This window comes from Arachis hypogaea, chromosome 15 (assembly GCF_003086295.3).
Source record: "Arachis hypogaea cultivar Tifrunner chromosome 15, arahy.Tifrunner.gnm2.J5K5, whole genome shotgun sequence".
Classification (NCBI taxonomy): Eukaryota; Viridiplantae; Streptophyta; class Magnoliopsida; order Fabales; family Fabaceae; genus Arachis; species Arachis hypogaea.
In genome coordinates this window covers 155,831,893-155,850,026 of record NC_092050.1, presented here as the reverse complement: position 1 = coordinate 155,850,026, position 18,134 = coordinate 155,831,893, and the positions used below count along the sequence as shown (strand labels likewise).

At 26.3% G+C, this 18,134-nt stretch overlaps 2 protein-coding genes across 3 annotated transcripts; both read right to left on the bottom strand.

The window, feature by feature from the left end:
* Nucleotides 1-76: 76 nt before the first annotated feature.
* On the bottom strand, nt 77-3,648 carry LOC112751629 (uncharacterized oxidoreductase At4g09670). The gene is made up of 2 exons (XM_025800840.3): nt 3,039-3,648; nt 77-862 (listed from the first exon to the last, which is right to left on the bottom strand). Exons 1-2 carry the CDS (start codon nt 3,504-3,506, stop codon nt 236-238), a joined length of 1,095 nt encoding a protein of 364 aa, XP_025656625.1. The 5' UTR covers nt 3,507-3,648; the 3' UTR covers nt 77-235.
* Nucleotides 3,649-14,479: 10,831 nt separating this feature from the next.
* LOC112747276 (uncharacterized) lies at nt 14,480-17,148 on the bottom strand. 2 transcript variants are annotated; one of them, XM_072217311.1, is made up of 3 exons: nt 16,929-17,148; nt 15,022-15,614; nt 14,480-14,761 (listed from the first exon to the last, which is right to left on the bottom strand). In XM_072217311.1, exons 1-2 carry the CDS (start codon nt 17,094-17,096, stop codon nt 15,051-15,053), a joined length of 732 nt encoding a protein of 243 aa, XP_072073412.1. In that variant the 5' UTR covers nt 17,097-17,148; the 3' UTR covers nt 14,480-14,761; nt 15,022-15,050. The 2 variants fall into 2 exon arrangements, with proteins under 2 accessions (XP_072073412.1, XP_025651017.1); XM_025795232.2 differs by lacking the exon at nt 14,480-14,761 and having other exon boundaries at nt 15,001-15,614.
* Between the last annotated feature and the right edge of the window lie 986 nt (nt 17,149-18,134).

Below are 18,134 nucleotides of genomic sequence, written 5' to 3'. Positions count from 1 at the left end.
TTATTAATACAAATGGTAATTTATTCTTTTAATTAAAAAAAATTAACGTGTAATAATTTCACCTTGTAAAAACCAGTTGTAAACAAATTTCCATGTTCATTAACTATTAAACATAATAAACTCAAATCAACATTAACAATGAAGCAGCCTTTCACAGCAACGCAACAAAGTCCTTAACCAAATTAAATACATTATATACTACTACTCCAAGATCTAATATAATAATAATTCACAATTATTTAATTTCAACAGGCTGATAATTTCTCTGAATAGATTCTTTCACTGCATCCAACACAATTTGAGTCTTTCTACTCACAACACTCCATTCCTTCAGAGGCTTCTCTCCACAAAACTTGATATTATAAACCAACTCAGCAAATTTTTTAACCATCAAAACCTCTTGAGGAACCTCAGTCTCCACAACATGCTCATTAGGCTTAGGGCACCACCTTCCCGCTTCAATCTTCCCATAATCCATCTCCGAAGCCTCACAGAAGGTTCCATAACCGAAATTCTCCTCAAACGGAAGAGTGAAATCGTGAAGACGGAGACATCCTTTGGTTCCCAAAGCAGTGACGTCAAAGGTTACGTAAGATAAGAAGGAGCAATGGAACGTTGCAGATCTTCCATCTTCCCAATGCAAGGATGAGCCGCATGAGATTATTACACCTTGTTCGTTGAGAATGGCTCCGGGAAAAGCGAGCACTGAATTTGGAAGTTGGTAGTTCATGGCCCATAATATGGCGCGTATACAGTACCAGCCGGTGTCGCCGAGGGCGCCGAGGCCGTCCAGGTCCGGCTTTGCACGGATACTATGCTTTAGAAACTCCGGTCCGGGATTGTACGTCAGACAACTGTGTATCTAATTCATAGAAACCGAGTCCAGTTAGTTAATAGGTATTCATATCTTAGTTATTATTTTTACACAAAGACATCTTTATATACGAGTAAATTTTGATGTATTAATTTAAGATAAAAACTAAGTGCAGATATTTCACGTGAAGTGAAGTTGATAATTGAGAGCTGTTAGATGAAAATTTAGTCAAATAAATCAAACTATTTAAGCACTCTCAATTATCAACTTTATCAATTTTTCATAAAGTGACTACATCTTACCTTAATTTAAATTTAACTAATTTAATACAATATTTTATGTGTCACTTTTTCATTGGTTTATGAATATAGTTTGTCATTAAGTATAAAAATACTACTTCTTGATAGTAATTACCTAGTTGAATTTAAATAAATTTAACGTAACTTAATTTATATAATAAAAATTTTTTTAAATGTATCTAAAAATATTGATATTATAATAATTTTAATAGTTAATTTTAATTAATATATTATATATTTTTTATAATTAAAATTAACTGTTAAAATTATTAAAATATTAGTATTTCAGTATATTTAAAATTCTTAAGCAATAATATAACATGTAGCTGACTTTTTAAGCACTATGTGGGGAAATTGAGCATGGAAATAGGTAAAATACAACAATCATGAATTTTTTTTTTTTTTGGACAAATTTTTTTTTTCTTTTGGGGAGGGGCAGTACTGATTGCAACTTTAAAGAATAATAGGGTTGTAAAGTCTTTTTTTTTTCTTGGCATGAGGGTTGTGAAGTCTATAACATCAAAATCTAATCACATTTGTAAGCCCATTTCAGTTCAATTTGAGCCCAATAAGCTGACTAACATGAGTGCAATGTTTGTCAACAGAAGCCCAATAAAAAAAGCCCAGAACATAAAGGAAGAAGCTTATTTAGAATGAATACAAATACAATCTTGTCCCAAAGAACCAAAAAAAAAAAAATAAATACAATCTTGTCTTTTTGGATACATTTCACAATTACTTTAAAAGCAAATGAATTAAATTATTAATATGTTGCAATATCTTCACATCTTATACTAATATGAGAGTATATGACTACTAATATAAAAAAGTGGCAGATAACTTTTCAAGACCCATTGAAAAGTACCCCACAACTAATACTGGCTCTATTTGGAATGTTGCCAACCTTAATTTATGCCTACCAAGACAAAACTATAATTTGTTTAATCACAATATATGGAAATGTTGTCACGTGTGTAAAATTAAGGAACTAATTTAACTAATAGCCAGCATTCTTATCGATTTTATCAATATTAATTCTAATTTTGTCTAATAAAGTACAGGCATAACTTTGGTATCTAAAAGGCAATTTAATTTAAATCTTGTTCATTTTAGTCTCTATTATACCGTCCATTCATAACTGTAAGTCACCTTTAATAAAAATACAAATATTATTTAAAAAAAATACTATGTATAAAAATCAATCACTAAATTAATTACTATATATTTATATATAAAAATAAGTATAGTTTTAATTTATTTTTAATATGTATTTTATATTAATAGTTAGTTTTAATGTATATTTAACATAATTGATTATTAAATTAAAAATTATTTAGCATGTTTAAATAAGTTTAATTTTAAGATTGATTAAACTAGAAGGCATCTAATGAATGAGGGGGTTTACAAAGACTATTAAAATATTCTAAAACTAAGAAAGGCTTATTATCAATGTAGGAAGTAGATAGAAGGTTTATATATATCATAATCAAATGTATTTTTATAATCAAGTGGACAAAAAGTTGACACACTTGTGATTATTATTATTTGAACATTTCTAAAGATGAAAAATAAGAAATGATAAAGAAAAGAAAAAAGGAAGATATATTTTTTAGTCCAAGGTATTGTTCTTTCTATTATCAAGAACCTAAGGGAAGCTAATAATATTTTTTCGAATATTATGAAAGTTACTCTTCAAATGGGATAATAGTGTTTCAAAAACAAAATCCTATTTGTGTTTTCGAATTAACTACATTTAAATCTTGAATTTCTACCCCCTTTTTTTATTTCAAAGGAATAAGGATTTGTCTTTCTATGTTGGCATATATGTATCTTCATGCATGAGTGAATCTAGGGTAACTCAAATTGTAAAACACAAGAAAAAGAACATCAACAACAATACATATATAAAATTGATTAACACATACCCATTTGAGTTGACCAAAACGTTGTTCATCAGATAAAGCTTCCTTCATTTTAGCCGTACGAGGGTGGTGCACCCACATGGTCCCATCCATGAATTGAACCCCATTACCCTCACAAGCCTCAAGAATTCGGTCAAGCTCCGCCGTGTTCATCGCCACCGGTTTCTCCAAAAGTATATGCTTTCCTCTCTCAGCAGCTCTTACTGCCCATGTCACGTGCAGAGCTGTTGGGAGAGGAATGTACACAGCATCCACGTGATCATCATCAAGAACACCTTCATAGTTACCATAAACCCTAACTGCCTCCGGCAGGCCGTTCTCGGCCACGAAGGCAGTTGCCTTCTCTAGAGAACGGCTGCCTATGGCCTGAAGAGTGGCATTTGGTGCTCTAAGTATGGCCTTGCAAAGTTTGATGGAGATGTGAGCACAACCAAGGACACCAAAACGCACTGTCGTTTTTTCATCGTCCATTATGTTGTGTGATTAATTTAGTGTGTGTGTGATTAGGAGGGGAGAGGGCTAATTAACAAGAATTTATCCATGATAATTATCATGATGACCTAAAGAAGCATTAGTTGTATTTGGGTTTAAAATAATATCATTAGTTTAGCATTAATAATTTATACAAGTGTAGGTGGTTGGATCCCAAGATATTATTATATTGTAACTTGACCTATAAAAAAAATTTTGTTTTTTTTTCCCTTGTCGATACCACATGTTACCTTTTTTTTTTTTAAATATATATACATATATTATTAGTGCATATATACACGCGTTACTTTTAAAAGCGTTTGCATGTCTTCAGGAGAAAAGAAATAATTTAATATATTATATTTTACGTATTTCACCTAATATATTGAAATTTCCAATAGGATTAAGCCTGCTTTTGAAAATGTTGTCATCATAATTTGGTTTGCAATTTGTCTTTTGCAGTTTTATTATGTAACTTAACTACTTAAGGCCAATAATTGCAATAATAAACTAGTAAATTATATTTCAACTAGTGGAGATAGATTAAGATACTAAACCATATAGTTGACCTTCAAATATATCATGTGTTTTTCTTTTGTTGAATAATACAAAAAAGCTTCTAGAAGGAATATGTTTCTTATTAATTAGTTAGTTGGACGACATTGACAAAGTTAAAGTTAATTTAATTCAGTAATATGAATATATGATATATAATTTCAGTAATTAATTACTATGATGTTTCAAAATTAAGGAATTTATGCATTATGTCAAGCGAACGAATAATGCAGTATCTGTGCCAGCTTGTTTAAGGTAACATGACCTGTGTTCAGGCAATGAATTTTTTATTAGAAAAAAAAATCCAGAATCCAATTTAATTTGCATGAATTGTTTTTTGAGAAAAAAAAACAATAACTAAAAAAGTAAGAGAAATGTCTTTTCATTTTAACCTATTTTTAGGAAAACAATAAAACATCAACCAAAATGGATTTTGAATGTGTGGTTTTTAATTTTTTGATGTGCAAAGTTTTTTTTGACTGATTATTGACTATTTTTATTGTTTTTCTAGTACAACTGGACACAACAACATTAAAAGTGTATGTAACGACAATAATAATAAGGGTTTATTTATTTTATATTCTAAAGGTACATATTAAATTTTCAAATTAAAAAAATTATTAAAAATATAATAAATTTAAATTTTTAATATATTTATTTTATATTTATTAAATAAAAACATTTAAAATTTTTTATTGATAATAAATTTATCGTGAACTTAAGAACACAGGTTAACTAGATCCTTTAATTATAAACACAAAGTGTTACACAAGAAAACAAACATCCTCGATTAGGGAATATGAAATGAGAATTAATTAAGAACTATTGTTATGGTGCAGTGTAAAGTGTAAACCACGCATTTTTCTTCCCGGGTCTCAACAACTGAAGCCATCCAATGAACAGGGATGAACCCAAAAAAAATTAATAATAATAGAGGCAAAAATATATAAAGTAAAATTTATGTATAAATAATTTATTTTATTTTTTTTAATATATTCTAACATAATAGATAAAAAATTAATATGTCGTGGATTTAAATTTTATTTAAGAATTTATTATTGTTCAATAAATTATTATATATATAAAGTAAAATTTAAATTCTTGACACTTGTTTAAATAAATTATTAATATTTTAAGACATATTTTCATAACGCTAATTATTACTATTTTTTAATTCATTTATTTATTTATTTTAGAGATAAACATAATATAACAAAAAGATAAATATTAATATTTATATATAATTATATTTTTTTATTAAAATCTTTGTGGGGACAAATACTCCCTCTTACTTTTATTTGGGTCCTTACCTACCAATGAATGATCAACTTACAGTCAACTTCACATCAAATTGTCTTTAAATTGTTAATACATGTTATTATTTGGTTTTAAAAATAATTAACTTATTATATACAAATGGTTTAATTAAAAAAACTAATTTAATTTAGACTAAATAATTTTTTTATTCTCTTCTTTTTTATTATGCTCTTAAAATTCGTTCTCTTCTAATTTTACAGAACTAATCTCAAACTTTTAATTAGATATGTTCTTCTTATTTAATTTCTTAATCAAATTTCTTATTTCAAATGTGTTTTTTTATTTTTATTTTTATTCAATTCACTATGAAAGTATGAATAATGAAAATTATTTAATAAATATATAACTGTTCATCTCATCACACCATTCAATGTTTAAGACGAAACAGAGAAAGATAATACTATTTATGACCTTTTGTTTGTATCGTAAGTTCGGTTCTCCATCTTTCCATGTGAAGCCTAATTTTTTTTCTTTCCATTCCGATTCCTCATTTTTTCTCTTTTGTCATTTCTATACAAACAAAAAGATGTGATTTTTTTTTTTAGAATACCAATTTTTACATTTTCAAATAATTTCGTATACATATATTTTACGAGAATTAAATAAATAAAAATAAAAAATAAATTTGAAGAAAGAAATTTGGTCAAGAAGAATGAAAAAGAAGAACGTACTAAATTCATTATTTGGGGATAATATGTAGAAAGAATTGAAAAAAAAAATTAAATATAGTTATTTAATCTATTCAAACTGATTTTTTAAAAAAAAAATTTGTATAAAATAAACTGATTTTTTTTTTATCAAACCAAATAATAATATGTGTCAATAATCTAGAAACAGCACCATATAAAATTGACTATAGGTAAATTTTCACTTAGTGAATTTTGATAAATTATCCTACTAATTTTCACAATTTTAAAATTAGATCAAACTGGTTAATTCAACTGGATTAATCAAAAGCCGGTCACCAAATTAATTCGGTTAAAGTAAAAAAAAATTAGTGATAAACTGATAAAAAAAACTAAAAAAAATAGTTAAAATTTGATTAAACCTATTGAACTGGTATAATTTTTTGATGGTTAATCGATTTAAAATAATAAAATATAAAAAATATTTTTTCTAAAAGAAATATATATTTTCTATATAAATATATTATTTTATTATATTCAATTTATTTTTTATTGAACTTTAGTTAAACTCTTAAATTTTTGAACATCTAATTTTATTAATTTTATAAGAGATTTGGTTTTCATAATCTTGTTAATTTTTTAATTCATTCATTGGGATAATAATAATAATAATAATAATAATAATAATAATAATAATAATAATAAATAAATAAATAAATAAATTTTTTATTTTTTATTTTAAAAATAAATAAATTATTGACTAATTAAAATATAAAATCGTCTCTTATTTTTTAAAACGTAAAATATCTAAATTCATCCGCGTTTTACGAAATTAGAGACTTAGATATCTCATATGTTACATAAACATTTTTGGATAATAATATACTAAATTATTACTACTAATATATGGTTAGTACATAGTTACATGTGCGTCTAGCTGTACTAATTAAGTCCCAAAGATGCATTTGATGTAAAATATTACCTAACCGCCCTTTGAGTTGCTCAAAAATACTAAATCCTTGTTTAATTTAATTCATCAATGACAAGGATACACCATTACAAATTATAAAAAAAAACAAATATTATTTCTGGCTGTGAAAGTAGTGCCTCACAACATGCCATAATATAATTAGTGTCCTTAATTAGCTTCTTGATAAAAATGAACGAGGGTGCATGGCTGCATGCGTTTAATAAGAAAATTATCATTATTTTCATATATATAGATGACCGAAGACGTACCTTGTCTTAATTGGTTCGTCATAACATATTGCAACTCCTATATATAGTCTATACTCAATAGCTTGATTAATTTTTAGTTTCGATACAAGTAGGACTATTAAAATGGGCTAAACTCATCGGATCAATCTATTTATCTATTTAAATAAGCAGAATTTTTTTTTTAAGTTAAGTCCGTTTAAATTTTGGGCTAAATGGGCTGAGCCCAATTAACCCAAAAAAAATAACGGGTTAAACAGGCTAGTCTGCAGGCTAAACGGGTGGCCCGTTTATTGTTTTTTACTTTTTTCTAAAAAAAGTTGCACTTTTAGTCGATATTTCTTTCGATCCGATCCGAAAATTCGACCCATCAACTAAAAAAAATAATTTTTTAAAAGGTTTTTAACCTAAAAGTGATATTTTTTGTCAAAATATTTTTCAAAAAATAAAATAAAAGAATAAACGGCGGGCCCATTTAACTCATTGAGCTGACCATAAACAGTCCGGACTAAAAAGTTATATCCCGCGAATAAAGTGGGTTTAAACAGGCTAGCCCATTTAACCCGTGGACTTAGTGAGCCGGGCCTAAATTAGTCGAGCTAACCTGTTTGATAGTCCTAGATACAAGATCTTTATCATTTATTAAAAGTTTAATTTTTCTGTCAATTTTGATATAGTTTTACTATATATATACCCACACAAATATATAATTAAAGAAAATTTTAATGGCTGATTTTAGTATACAAATAATATTTTTAATAAACTATATATGATTCTGGCTATTATAAATTTTCAAATCAAACTGTACCGTTATTTTCCAAATCAATTCCCATCTTGATCTCTTCTTTCCTTCTGGTCCAAATATCCAAAGCAAAAGGGGAAGCCCCACATGGAAAACCCCATTTCCCAAAATACCCAAAATATTAGCCTTTCATTCCCATGATGATGAGTTCATTCAAGTACGTACTCTATGGTCACAACAAATGTGACATTAATATTATTATTATTTTCATGTTATGGTGTAGAAATGAGGATGCTTAATTGGTTGAGAGAGGCTTATTGAGAGTCTAATTACTACTAATCAATGCTCCAAGACCACAACAAAGGAGGATTCATGTGTTCAGTGACGGATCCAGAAAATTTTGATAGTGGGGCAAAATATAATATTATAATAATTTTTATAATAAAAATATTACGTTTATATAAAAAATTAATTATCAAATTATCTATTATAAATTTGTGTATAAATATATATATTATTCAACTTATTTTTAATATGTATTTTGTATTTTAAATTTATATTTTAAGTGTACATGTGATTATTTTATGTATACATAACATAATTATTATTATAATTATATTTTGTTATTGTAAAATATGATTAGGTTTCAAAATATCTAATTACAAATTAAAATACTAAAATAGTAATTTAAATAAGGTTTAATTACTCTATTGGTCCTTATAATTTCGCGAAATTTTCAATTAGATCCCTATACTTTTTTTCTTTTAATTGGGTCCATGCACCAAATTTTTTTTCAATTGAAAAAAAAATTGGTGCAGGGACCAATTAAAAGGAAAAAAAGTATAGGAACCTAATTGAAAATTTCGCGAAATTATAGGGACCAACAGAATAATTAAACCTTGGCAATATATAATTTAAATAATAACATATAATTTAAAATTTAATTTTTTATATTTCATATTTTGAAACCTTGACAATATAATTAAAATGTCTTTTTTTTTATATATGTCGTTAAACAATCATTTAAAACTCAACTTTCATACAAATTAGCTCTTGATGATATTTATAGTTGAAAAAGTTCATTCAATTAGTATAGTTATTATGAAAAAAATTAAAGCTAATTTTAAAAGAAGAAACACAAATGGATAGATAATATTCTTTCGAGTCGATTTTTAAGAAAGAACACGAATCTTATTTAAATTTAAAAATTAATCATTATAATGGACATTTAATATGAAGTTCTCAATATGACTATCAAGTATCGAAAGTTGAATTAAAAATTATTGTGAGGTCAAATTTAATAATTTAATAAGAACAAATAAATATCATTATTGTATACTACTCAATAAAATTCTAAATTGTAGTGGGGCACTTGCCCCACACCTACATGCGTGGATCCGTCCATGGATGTGTTGGCCATTAGGTTTGATTCCATTATCATATTCCGAATACTTTGTACAGCTAGTATATTCTTCTTATCTATATCCTATATATTATCCTGTAATAATATATATTATTCAATGATTATTAGTATATATATAAAATTGTGTTTTATTTTTAATTTTTTATTTAATATTAAGATATACTAAATTATTTAGTAACTAATATGTGAAAAATTTTATTCAAATGAGAAACAATAATAGCATGAAATTATTATAAAATTTTTTGTTAAAATTATATTAGTATACAATAATGTTAAAAAACACATGTATTTATAGTCAGTAAAATATATATATCACAAATAATATAATTTAGTCTAAAATACTCTAGTCAAATAACTATACATTATCTTTGTTTTAACTTTTAAACTTTTTTATTTCGTACCGTTCATTGAGTTATAGAATATAAAATTAATAATGATATAAATACTAACTAATATGAAGATTGTAATTCAATAATTATGAACATCAACAATGATCATTTAATTAATTATAAAATTATTTTTAAAGTAAAGATATAGAAATAAACAAAAAAAAAAAATTATTTTAAATGCGGAAATGTGTTTCACACTTATCCACATGTACATATACTTAAGAAACTTAAAGAGGCATACATACCTTAATCATAGCACAAACAACGGCCATGGGAATCTACTCCAAAAAAGATGGTTAAGAAAGGTTTATCAAAAACCCTAAGTCCCTAATGGCACAAGCACCATGTCCAAATAATAACATGTCTTTCGCTCCATGGATACTAATGCTAAAGAGTATATGGAATTGAATCGATACTATTCATTTTTCTTGTTCTTGTTCTTATTTTTCTCTTGAATCTCCCCTGGTAGCTAGGTAGATCTATTTATTCCTTTTAACTTTATTTTTCTATATGAATTTATACATATGTGTTGTTTTCATATTTAGATATGTATATATTTTTTTACTTTATATTTTATAATTTTTTAAAATTAATTTCGGTGTGTTTTTTTTTTTTTTTTTCAGATTTTTATGACACCAGGTTTTTTCCCCTTCATACTCCTACATATGTCATCTATGATATAACTCATGCCTTTGGATAATGATTCTTGGTTTATATGATATTTTTTTGGAGATGGTGATCTTGGATTTCTTGAATTAATATGGTTTTGGAAGTGTAAATAGTGCCTCTTGAAAAATATAAACAATGGGTGTTTTGTAGGGTAGTTATTAAAATAAGTTCACTAATTTTATGAAAAAAAAATTGACTAACATTGACTACTTTAAAAACAAATAGGGGTAAGTATTATTTTGGTCCTTAAGGGTCAAAATCGAAATTGTTCCTAACTTTTTTTTGTTTTAAAATCGTCATTAAAGTTAAAATTATTTTTAAAATCATCATTTTGAACCAAATTACTCCTAATCAAAATAGATTTAAAAAAAACTTTCAACCATCCCAAATCTCATCCTCACTCCAAATAAGATGTCAATTACTGGAAAATTTTTGAAAAGAAAAAAAATTGAAAGATGGAGAAGATGTGAAACTCTCCAAGTCAGCAGCGATGGTATTTTAATTTTGTGATGCTAGATAAGATTAAATGGTCGGAAAATTTTATATATATTTGCGGGCTCAGGATAGGAAGACGAAACTTGGACGCAGACTGAAGAAGAAAAATTAAAAAAAAAACAAGAATCATTACCAGAGACAACAACAATAACAAATCCAACAACATCAAATCTAACAACAATAAAGTATTCAAATTTAAAAAAAATTGAAAAAAATTTATCAATGAGAGAGACAAATCAGATATCAGCAGAAAAAGTGAAGAGAGAAAAATTTTCATACTGAAATCGATTCACCCGAAAAGTATGCAAGGCTTCTATTCTGCGAGGAGCGAGGTGATAGTAGGGGGTGTCGAGGGGGTGGTAGGGGGCGGGCGAATGACGAGGGGGCGGCGATGGCAGGCCAGGGGCGGCGAGGCGAGGCGATGGGGGCAGTCAGGTGCGGCGATGACGGGGTGGCGAGGCAAGGTGCAGTGAGGAGCGGATAGAGCAGAAGAAACTGGAAGAAAGGAGCTAGAAGAAGATAATTGCAATGTTAATCGAGGAAATGGACTGATTTGATATGAGGAGTAAAAGATGGCTAGTAAGTGGTGGGAGTAAGGTGTTTGGTTGGTGAAATTGGAGTAAGTGTTTGGATGGTGAAATTGGAGTAAGAGAAAACCAAACGTGTTAACAGGGATAATTTTGTCAAAAGAATGATTTTAAAAATAATTTTAACGTTAAGGATGATTTTAAAACAAAAAAAAAAAGGTTAAGAATGATTTCGATTTTGACTCTAAATATTAGAAATCAAAACAATACTTATCCCAAATAAATATAATCAAATTAGTTAATTGAATCAGAAAATCAGTAAATTAGATAAATAACCAATCTAATTTACATATCAAAGTATTAAAAGTTATATAGTATAGTCTAATTAATGAGCAAAATTTCAGGGGATCACATATATAAATTAGTTAGTAGTCAATTTTTAATAATTAACTTTGGTTGATCGAATAATCAATTCACTCGTCCGCTTAATAAATAAGTATTCAAAATTTAAATTTCACATTGTTCATGTAACAATTCATTGATCATCGACACATCACACACCCTTAAATAGATATCAAATCTAGGACGTGGGCAACAAAAAAGTAGTCAACTTCTAAATGAACAAAGTATGTAGTATTATTTTGTTCCCCTAAGCTAATTGGAATTGTATTATATATTACGTGAACAAAATATTCTCCCATTCCAATATGAACAAAAGTTTAAACCAATTTATATTCGAATTCTATATAGTTAAATATTCTATGAATCTAATTATATGCATTCCTAACTCTTATATTCTTTAATATATATCTTTCGTTAAAGGGTGAAAGAATGATTGAATATAATGTGGATCTTAATTATTAACATTCTCAAATAGTGTCCAAAAGATAGAAAAAGAAAAAGAGGACATAGGTTGACAAGAATATGCATCAATAATAATAACTTTTTTAATAATAAATTAATAATATGCTTCCTAAGTCCTAACAATACATCAGAAATTCATAGCCGGTGAACCCACACGCATTTCAGGATAAACGAAAAAAAATACTAATTAGTAATTAAAGATCTAATTAAGTTTAATTTTCACAAGATCTATTACTTTATTATTAGCTGATGTATTTTTTGAGATAGATGGGCGATGCATGCATGCAACATGCTAAAGGAAATTTTGGCAAACATCATCTACATCGCAGGCTACGTTCTAGAGTGACAAAAATAATAATAGAGGAAATACTCGAATTTGAAATTAATCTCCAGATAAATTTTAGATTGCAATTTTATTTAAACTTTATAAATTTTTATCTTTTAAAAGTTTTTGAAAATTATTACTTTCGTTAGATATATTAGTCCTTACATCGCTTTAAATAAATTTTGACATATATGTTAGACGAATAAATTTTTAACAAATTTTATTATAAGAGAAGATATTTAGCTCTCAAAAAAATATTATTATAATATAAATTTGCTTTCTTTAGAAAAGGCGGATGGACCGGTCTGAATATTTTTCAAAAATTTTTAGTGAATCAAAATTTATTAAAATGACAAATTAAAATATTTTTAGCTAAAATTTTTGGATATTACTTTAAGTTTTTATTAGTAAAAATACAAAACGAGCAACTAATTACTTAGAGTTTGTTTAGGTGATGAACTTCTAAAAAAAAAATTTTAAGTTATCTTTTTAGAATAAAATTTTAAAAATATAAAAATAATTTAATATTTAAATATTTTATAGAAAAATATTTTTTATTTATTAATTTTGTTTGGATACAACATACAACATAAAAGTATTTTTGTTTATTTATTATGTTAAAATATCCTTTGTTATAAAAGTAAAAAAAAAAATCTTTTTAAAAAATATGATAATTGTATTTTTTTAAATATTTTTATTTTTACTTATAATATTTTCTAAATACATTAAATTAAAAAAATATATTTTTCTAATTCAAAAAAAGAAAGTTTTTTTTATATCACTTGATAGCATTCAAACACACATTTTTATTCATATCTTACCTAATGTTCACTGTACTTTTACTTCTTTGCCGAAATACCATTAGGAATAATAATCCTTTATCTTGTGGCTGTTGCTTTCAAATAGAAGAATTAAATCATAGTAATACGTAACCCTATATAGTACTAGTTCATTCTTCAATTAAATATAATAATTATAAATACTAAAAAGATTGAAAAAGATTTTTTTTTTCCCCCTGTCGGTATGATAATTTTAATGTTATCATTATTGCCTAAGCCCAAAGGAAACAAACTAATTACATTCAGAGTCCAACTGGGATTTGCAAACTCTCCCAAAGAGTCTACTATTTATGAAAAAGGCAACCCAAAATACAAGCAATAATGCTAACCTATAATAATAATAATAATAATAATAATAATAATAATAATAATAAAAGAAAAAAAACTCAAACCGATGGAGATATTGATTATGCTCTAAGCCTCTAACAACATGGCACCAATTGCGGTTAGTTGCCAAAAGAAAAATAATAGTAAATTAAGAGAATTTCTTGTGTGCTCTAATAATAATTAATGTTCTTGCTTTGTAACGTTAATTTATTTTATTTCAATAATGTAGACCAGTTTAAGTTAATTTTTATTTTATTAAAATTTTTAAATTAATAATAATAATAATAATAATAATAATAATAATAATAATAATAACATAGAAGTAATTAATGAATCAGAATAACTGAATAAGAATATTTATCTACTTTAAGAGCACCTAAGAATTTCTTGTAAATTAAAGCATTTTAAAGTTTAATTGTTGCAATTGTCTATTTTTCATTAAAACAACGTTATTGCTGGAATATGAAAAAAGGTAGTTCACTTATTAGGAATCAGAAGTCATCCACATAGATGTCATACATATTATAACCTTTTATTCATCATCAAAACAATGAAAGACACTATTGTTAGTGCATCATCAAGGAAAAAGATCCCTTTTTTTTTTTTTTTGATTACTCAAGGGAAAAGATCTAATAACGCCAAAATAGAGAGACAGAGAGAGATTAATAATGATAATTATTATTTTTCAATTATTTCAATAAAGCGCTTCTGCACTAATATACATGCCTTATACAAACGTGCTTTACTTTTACAACTTACATCATTGTAAAAGATGCATACACAACAATAATATATGTACATATATTCTTTTTATTCATGAATAACTGCAGCATAACAAACTATATCATAGTTTATTAACACCAAGTTATTCATGTCCAAAAAAAAAAAAACTATATAGAAGTTTTTAATTATGGCTAGGTAGAAAAAAAAAATAGAATTTGCCTTATTTAGTATTAATTAATTATCACAACAATTAATAAATGTTAAATAAGGCAAGTTATGACTGATTTTGGCTGATTTTTTTTGTTACCAAACATTTCCGTTAATTATAGTGATCATAATTAATAACGAAAATGTTTGATAACAAAAAAAAATCAGTAAAAAACAGTCATAACTTGCTTTATTTAACATTAATTTGTTGTTGCGACAATTAATTAATGCTAAATAAGGCAAATTCTGGCTTCTTTTTTTTTTTTGTCTACCTAACATTACCCAATTAATAATTAGGTATTCAAAGATAGTCATTATTATCACTTTTGGCATTGATGATGATCATGTTTGATTTCCCATGATTAGAAGAACTCCAACAAACAACAAAGTCAAGATTGTAAAACACCGGCAACATAGCCATGAAGCACAACAAAACAAGGATTGGGCCAAAGATCCAAAGCAACAAAGGGAGTGCCAAGTAGAAGATCCTGTTCCCCACAGTGTTCAAAATAGTTCCCTTCTCCAAAATCTCATTCAAATATTCCGGTGTTACCATAGACTTAGAGAGTGCTTCTTGTGGTGTGCAAATTAGTATGGCCAATTCATTCAAGAACATAATTGATAAGCTATGGCAGAAAAATGAGAACAAGAATATGGTAAGAAGCGTCACGTATTTGAGCGCCACCATAAATTCGCCGTGTGCGCCATAGGTAATATCGTCTAGAGGTTTTTTTACGCTGTAAGTGCTGCTTATCACGGCCGCTAAGCCGGCCGAGAGAAGAATGGAGGTGGTGGCCATGAGAGTTGATCCCATTATAAGGTTTCGGAGACTTTGAGCTACTAAGATGTTCTTCTTTTCAATGTCCTAAAAAAATGGACAAAAATATTTTCAACTTTTTTTCTTTACTTTTTTTCGTTACATGCTCTAAGCATATATAATAATAGGAAATATTCGGTAACCAAAGAAAATTAGCCAAAAACAGTCATAACTTACTTTATTTAGCATTTATTAATTGTTGTGACAATTAATTAATGCTAAATAAGACAAGTTTTGACTGTTTTTTTTGTCTACTTAGCATTAATGTTACGTGTACACCAAAATCAACCACCAAAGTCAGTCACTAGCATAAGGAAAAGTATAGGGTACTAACATATTATCTGCCAACTTATTGTCAACAATAATTAATTATTATATTTTAAACACATATATAAAGAGACACATCCAGAAAATATATCTATAAAGACACTTCTATTAAACACAACCATAAAAAAAATATTTTTATTAGACACATCCACAAAGACACTTCCATTAAACACAGTTATAAATAAAAGTTGGCAGAAGTTGGCAGAAATAGCAGGATTGATAAAATATATGTTGAAATACAAATATATATTGAAAATAAATTAAATCACGCATGTATTTATACACAAATACATTGGTAACTGATTTTAGTGACTAATTTTAATATACAAATAACATTTTTTATGATAATTATATAAAGTGTAATACAAAATAAACTCTTAAAATTTAAAATTTAGAGCAAATCTATTATTTCTCATCAAAATATAGACATTATATATACTAGTGTATTAGTAGGAGATGCTAACTAACATGCCTATTAATTCAGCATTTTTTTTTATATAAATATATATCATAATAATAAAATATTTGAAATTAGTCAAAATAATAAATATGTCTCACTAAAATCAAAAGGTTAGTTATGAGTTTAATTATTGAAATTAATAACATATCTTCATTTATAATGAAAAATATTTTTTAAAACATTAAACATTAAATTACTTTAATTTCATATTCTCTTTATATAATAGCTAGATAGATATTAATTTCAAAGAGTTCAAACACGTAGCTCTTTCGTTTAGTTTATAAATGGTAAAATAAAAATCAAATTGAAAGTTAGGTAAAGTTCAACTATATACATACATTAATACATTATAGATGCTTTTTCTACCATTCCAAAGCAAAAATCCAGAAGAGTTATATATTATTTAATTTTCTTTTTCTTTTGAGAAAAAAAAAAACCTCTTGAACTATATATATAATAATTAAAGCAAAGCATAGTAATATGTGTAATATGTAACATATATGAAAAGTAATAAGAGTGCAAATTATGTGATATTGATTAAATTAATTTTGAGGAGAATATATATATAATAGTACCTTCAACATGGCAGGGACCCAAAATCGTCGAGCATTAGCATTGATTCCGATAGAGGTGGAAAAAGGGTGTGTGCGAGTCTTATGCCACAACCAAATATGATAACAAATACTCATAAGAATTCCTAATGGCACTAACATTAAATCCAGATAACATTTTCTCCACTCCATTTTTTTTTTTTATTCTAATTCTAATTCCAATTCTCTCTTCTCTATCTCCTATCTTTCTATATATACTTGGAGATTGGAGAGTGGTCATCTTTATCCAAAATCAAAGGACAGCGACAAATGATGATGGTTCGTGATACGAATTACTTAATTCTTTTTTATATTTTAGGGAAAGGCAATGCTTAAGAAACAATAAAGATAGTTGACATTAATTTTAAAAAGGCAATAATAATAATATTGCTTGAGAAGCTAGCTAAGAAATTATAAACATAGTTTAGATCAATTTTAGTTTTTCTTCTTCTTAGAATAACGAGTACTAGCTACTGCGAGAGATTTTCTTTAAATAATATATCAACTATATAAATATACCCAAAAAAAATTGTCATCAAATAGTTAAACGAGATGCTAATGAGTTATAACTCAAATGGCATAGTGTTTCTATACTCACTTAAGAGGTGGCAAATTCAAGTCTTCCTGTCTTTGATAAAAAAAAAAAAAGTATAGTTAAAGGAGACATTCTGGTTTTTAGACCTGATAATAATGCTTAAGTAGATAGCTAAGAAATTATGAACATATATAGTATAATTTAAATTTATTTTAAAGCTTTTCTTTTATTTTTTTTCCTTCTTAGAATAACGAGTGCTACTGCGAGAGGTTTTTTTTAAATACTATATTAACTATGCAAATGTTAAAAAAAAAAATTAAGCATCAAATTAATTAAAATTGTCAAATGAGACAGTCCGTTTAAAGCCACAGGTTATACAAGCTGCCACTTTTGCAAAAAATGTTAAATAAACAAATTTTTTTAGTGGAATAATCTATTTAATTCGTTATTTTTTTGGATTAATCAAATTCATTTCATTTAATCCAAAATTTAAAGGGTTTAATTTAGAAAAAAAATAATAACCCTTTTTAAACAGGTGAACGAGCTAGCTCAATAAATTTAAATTATTTTGAATTTTAATGATGCTAAAATTAATTATTTATATAAAATATATATTAAAATATAAATACACATTAAAAATAAATTAAATAATATAT